The 5,891-nt window shown below is 35.6% G+C and overlaps 1 protein-coding gene across 1 annotated transcript; it reads left to right on the top strand.

Moving 5' to 3' along the window:
- The first annotated feature begins 1,640 nt into the window (after window positions 1-1,640).
- Window positions 1,641-5,263, top strand: LOC144555936 (RINT1-like protein MAG2L). The gene is made up of 4 exons (XM_078304379.1): window positions 1,641-2,220; window positions 2,668-2,754; window positions 2,862-2,980; window positions 3,278-5,263. Exons 1-4 carry the CDS (start codon window positions 1,698-1,700, stop codon window positions 5,243-5,245), a joined length of 2,697 nt encoding a protein of 898 aa, XP_078160505.1. The 5' UTR covers window positions 1,641-1,697; the 3' UTR covers window positions 5,246-5,263.
- Window positions 5,264-5,891: the final 628 nt, after the last annotated feature.

The following is a 5,891-nucleotide window of genomic DNA, read 5'->3' as shown; positions in this document are numbered from 1 at the left end:
TTCACCTTGAGTACAGAATTAAGTGATGCTGGCATTTCATGCCTTGTAAATTAGAAGCGAGTCGGCTTCGGAATTTCCATCTTTTGAATTGCTCTTTGTTCATGTATGAATAATCGTTTGGTTTTACCAACTCAATCCATATTATAAGTCAAGCCCGATAACAATAAAAGGTGAAGACGACTGGATCCCTGATTTAAAAAGTCCTGCATTTGGGGAAACCGTTACAGTGATTTACCACAGGTTAATGGTTTCTTGAATTTCAGAAAACTGAGATATTCTGTTTTGATAAATCACAGTGGATATCATATTTCACCAGTTAATGAATGATTTTGTGCACCTGGAATTGCTCGAGAGCTGTAGATTTTACTCACAGATTCACAGTATCGGATTTAACTTGAGAAAAATACGGGTTAAAAATGGGGGCAGTTAAGGCAGTAATACTGGTTGAGAATTTTTAAACTTTGAAGGTTCAATATCTAGCTTTACTTGAATAGCTTTCAATTACTGAATGCAACAAAGCGCTAGAATGCTAGATTTTCTTGAAAATGCAGGAGGCCCCCAAGTTCAATGAAAAATGCACAACTCATCGATTTGCAAGATATATCATCCATACCACTGAACCAAATTTCCCAGAATCACTAACACTTTTAGCAAATTTATCAGCACTTGATAATTGGAACTCAAATTCAATTTTTTCTAAACTCACCTGGATATCCTAATTTGATGTTTTGAAGGTATCATCTGAAAGTATTAGGTTGCTTTTATAACGACTTTCACCGAATTAACAAAGCTGCTTCAAACTATACTGACTTTTTAGCTTTCCCTACCTTGTAAAAGTTAAGCAGTTCAGTGAAGCTGTTAGTTTCCAAACGAAAACATACTACCCGTTACTCTAATTTCCAATTTTTTCATGACAAAATATGAATTACATTTTTCCAAATTTTGAAAATAATGATGTTCAGTAATAATCTTTCGGAGAAGACCATTCCATCCACCTGATAAAGTGAAAAATCAAAACAAAAGTAATCAAAATTTTCAAACATACCAATTAGGCAAGAGGAGGGTACAATGCCTTATGTTTTTCATACCTCATCGTATTTTACATCTTATATCTTTATTTTCAAAGTTTAAATTGTCGATCCGAACCGTTCAACATGATATCTAAATTAAAATATTGTTGGGATGAAATTTTATAATTTTTGAAATTTTTGATTTTTTAAGATAAATAGAAAATCATTGTTTTTTGAACGGTCCAAAAACAGTCATTTTGTATCTATCTTAACAAATAGTAAAAAATTTACAAAATTCTAAAATTTTATTTGCAGATGTATTTTAATATAAATATCATATTAAGCGGTTCAGATCAATAATTTAGTTTTTAAAAATAAAGATATAAAATACGAAGCAGAATGAGATAAGAAAAATACGAGATATTGGTGCTTCTCATTAGGCGATTAGAACGATTCTTACACACGTGCCAAAATATATTTTATATTAAATCAATTCAAACATCCAATGACCGAACTAGACATGACAAAGTGTTCTCCCACATTCCATTTATGCACCTACGGGGTTTCAATAAAAAAAAACATTCCATTTATGTTGTCTCCAGCTGCTTGACCCTTGAATTGATCCGCTTCCAAGTTCCAAGCAACCTCCCTAAAACCCACCTCCTCCTCGGAAGTGGAAGTCCCACAATGGATTTTCCCAGAACTCCGCGCCGCATTGCCACCTCCACGGAAACCAACTACGCACAAACCCCACGCCGCGTGAACACATCGTTGGAATCCGATTTTCCCCGAACTCCACTCCGTCGTACCTCCGCTGTCGCATCAGACTTTCCCAGAACCCCACTGCGTCGCACTTCCGCTCGAGAATTCGATTTTCCCGGAACTCCACGAAGAAGAGGCGCAGCGGGAGAAGCTGACCTCCCGCAAACCCCGCGCCGCCGTCGTAACCCGCCACCTCAGCCGAAGTCGACTTCCTCCGCCTTGCCACACCGCTTAGTGGTATTGCTCAACGACCATTTCAAGACTCGCGATGACTTGTCGAAAGCGCCATCTCTTCAGTCGCAGATTAATGGAGAATGCAATGCTCTTGAGAAAAGCACTGGTGAGCTCAAGGAGAAGGTTTATCTGGCTTGCTCGGAATGGATCACCCGATCAGAGGAGTTTGGTCGAATTGTTGATTGTTTTGGTTCAATGCTTCCTGAATCTCAAGGTCTTTTTCTCTGAAGGTTTAATTTGAGTAGTTCTATAGTACATCCATATCTTATGGTACATCATTTGATATGTTCGGTAATATTGTTCATACTGAACGAACTGAAATTGTAGGCTTATTCCATCATAAATTGGGGTGTCTAAAATTTGAGCAAATTTGGTACTCATTTAGTTATCCATTAAATTATTTGAAATTTTCAATGGTTGAGTTCTAATTACCTTTTGATGAATAATAAAATAAATTCCAAATCTAATCATAAATAGCATGAACCATCTATTAATGATCAATGATACATCTACGACTTTTTACATTTTGAGAGTTTCCATCGTGGTAAATGTCTAAATGGATGTATCATAAAATAGACGCATGCTACAACTACCCTTTAATGATTGACATAGTTGGAGTTTGTGATGTAATTTTTTATTTGATTTGGGTTTTTCTTCGAAGGTGGGGATGTGGAGAGGATGGTGCGAATTGATCTGCCAAATCTTGCCAAGGAAGTTTGTAAGATTCAGACTATACAATTGTATGCTGGTAACAATTGTCTTTTAATCACAGTTATTTTTTATAATATTTTTTGTTATTTGTGTTGTTGCTGTTGATGATATTTGTTGTTTCTGCTTCTGCAATACCTCTTTCAGAGAAAGCACTGAAGCTTGAAGCAATGGTTGGTAACTTTGAAGATTCAGCCTTTACCATTGTTAGACAAACCTCTACAAATAAGTCCGTTTTAGGACTTCCACATTTGCCAAATTTTAATGTTAGTCCCAATATTTTACTTTCCTTTTATCAATATTACGTCCTTAAATTACAATACAGGATGATGATCTGATAATGTCGGTTTGAACTTCCGAAAACAATGTGCATAAAAATCCACCAATGCACCAGTGAATACACAGAACACTGAACCCAAAAACCAACTGCCCCATTTTACTGGTATGCAGCTCTGGAAATTATTGTCTTCTTGGCGCTGTTTACAAAGTACCAGAAATCAATAATTCTCCATTTACATGACAATCTCTACAATTTATTAATCTTTGAATTGCACCTATCTCAGGACAGTCAATTGAAACAAGAGAAGCTTTTAGATGCCATCAATGTCATGAAAGAAATCGAGCAAGAATTGATTGAAATATGCACAAGTAGACCAAAGTGGTCTAATCTAGTAAAGGCTGTCGACTCAAGAGTAGAAAAAGCCCTTTCAATTTTAAGGCCCCAAGCTCTGACCAACTATCGGGCCCTCCTTGCATCTCTTGGGTGGCCCCCACCCCTTGTCACAAGTCAAACTGACACAAATAACAAATCACAATTAGTCCCAAATCCCCTTCTTTTAATGGATTCTACTAAAAGGATGATCTTTTCTCAAAGCTTTTTGGCCTTGTGTGCATTGCAACATGTACAGTCTCAACGTGATGCAAGGCAGTCCATGAAAAATGAGAAATTACAAAAAGGCCCCTCTTTTGAAAGCGGGCTTTGGTCTATAGATGAGCTGGTCCAGCCTGTTGCATCCAGGATGGAGCACCATTTTGCTAAATGGTCCCATCAGCCAGAGTTTATTTTCGCGTTGGTTTTTAAAATAACCAAAGATTTTATGGGTGGGGTAGATGATGTCTTGCAACCTTTGATTGATAAGGCTAGGTTATTGGGCCTGAGTGCAAAAGAGGCATGGGTCAGTTCAATGGTCAAGGTGCTTTCGGTGTACTTAGAGAAAGAAATATTCCCTCCCCTTGTAATCAAATTTCGGGAAAATAAAGTTGAGAGCATAGAGGTTTCTTCTTCATGGTTAAATTTGATTGACTTGATGGTTAGTTTTGACAAGAGAATGCGAGTTCTCTCCTCTTCGGGTATTCAAAAGATCGAACCTCTAATAGATTTAAATGAAACATTCTCTAAATCGGTATCGATTTTGTCGATCTTTGATGAGCACTTAGATTGGCTTCAAATCTGGGCGGGGATAGAGGTTAGTGTTGCCCACGAAAAACTAAAGCCTGAATTGGAAAATGAGAAATGTTGGTCTTACGAAATTAAAGATCATGCTAAAGTCCAAGTAGAGTATAACTATAAATTCCTTCTATGTACTAGGGAAGAGTACAAGGCACCACCAATTGTAGATGCTATCCTGAAAAACACATCACTAATGATTGAGAGAGGCCGAGCTTTACTTACTAAAAACACAAAAACTGAGTTTATCAGAAAATCAGGAGTTCTGTTTCTTAACCATTTCTTTGTATTATTGCTTCAAAGGTGCCGCGACTTAGAACTAATCACCTCAGCTATAGATGAAGATGCAATGGTGACAATTGCTGGTTCAATAAATGCAGCTCGATATTTTGAATCAGTTATTTCTGAGTGGGACGAAGATATAAGCTTCTTGGATTTGGATTCTGGTGGAAAGAAAAAAGCGAGATCCTTTTTTGCTGATGAGCTATTGTTTTTGGTCAAGTTAGAGACTGATTGTCTAGAAGAAATCATGTCAGCAATTCTTCTTGAATTTGAGGCTCTCTCATACGACTACATTCAAAATATTGATCAATGGGAAGATGAAGGAGAGCAAAAATGTGATATGTCAGAGGATGAATTTGAAAATGGAACTCTTTCTCTGGGTTTTGTCGAAGCATTGGAAATCTTGAGAGAACGCATTTTAAAATTAAAGGATTTCCTAAATTCCAAGGATTTCTTTGATCTTTGGAGAAGTGTGGCTGAGGGACTAGACTACTATATTTTCTCTAGCATTCCATGGATAGATGTTAGGTTTTCCAATTCAGGAGTATACCAATTTAGGATTGATATGAGGGCAGTTTTCCTTGTTTTTAAGCCACTTTGTGCAAGGCCAGAGGCGTTCTTTCCTTTTGTGAGTGATTGTTTGAAACTTTTGAGCATGAACAAAGAGGATGTTGAATGGTTTTTGAAGGAATTAAGGATGAATGAAAGTCGATTGAAAGAGTGGCTGTGCCAGAAGGGTTTGCATCATGTAAATTCTAGTCAAGCCAAGATGATATTAGTAGATAGGAATTTTGGGGAGTAGTTCATTTGTTTGTGTGGGTGTGTTTCTGTTACAAAGACTATAGTGGTAGAATTTTTTTTCTTTTTTCTGTTGGAGAGTTGGTTTATCTTCTTATTATTTTTTTTTCTTTTCTTGAGATTTTTTTCTGTGTCTGATTTATGGAACAAATTCTCGAAGTTCATGTTTCAGATGATAACAAAATTATGACTATCTAACATCTTTTTGCATTCGATTTGTAATTAACATCCTTTTGCATCCGATTTGTATTTACTTTCTTGTTACCAGAAAAGGTTTTAATGTCTTCATTTTTTCCCTATATTATGCCTGTAATTCTCAATTTTAATAACAGAAGTAATAAAATTTATATGCCAAATTAAAATTATTAGATGTGATATATATTATTTTCTAAACATGTACATAAAATATTATTACTTTTTATTTTTTTTATACAAATCAACAAGCCCAAAAGTCATTCACGTCATTATATTTTTACAAATTCTTGGTGACGTTTAAAGCAAAATTAGAATGCTATAATCTTCTACCTGTGTATTGAGAAAATAATGTCACCACCTAATAATTTTATTTTGACAAAAAAATTAAATTTTAAATTTTAAAATTTGAAACTAAAAACAAAAATAAAAATATTAAAAGTGATAACATTTTATCG

The sequence above is a fragment of the Carex rostrata genome, chromosome 6, assembly GCF_964058835.1.
Source record: "Carex rostrata chromosome 6, lpCarRost1.2, whole genome shotgun sequence".
Taxonomy (NCBI): domain Eukaryota; kingdom Viridiplantae; phylum Streptophyta; class Magnoliopsida; order Poales; family Cyperaceae; genus Carex; species Carex rostrata.
Note: the sequence above shows the minus strand (reverse complement) of the source record. Positions and strands in the feature narration are given on the sequence as shown.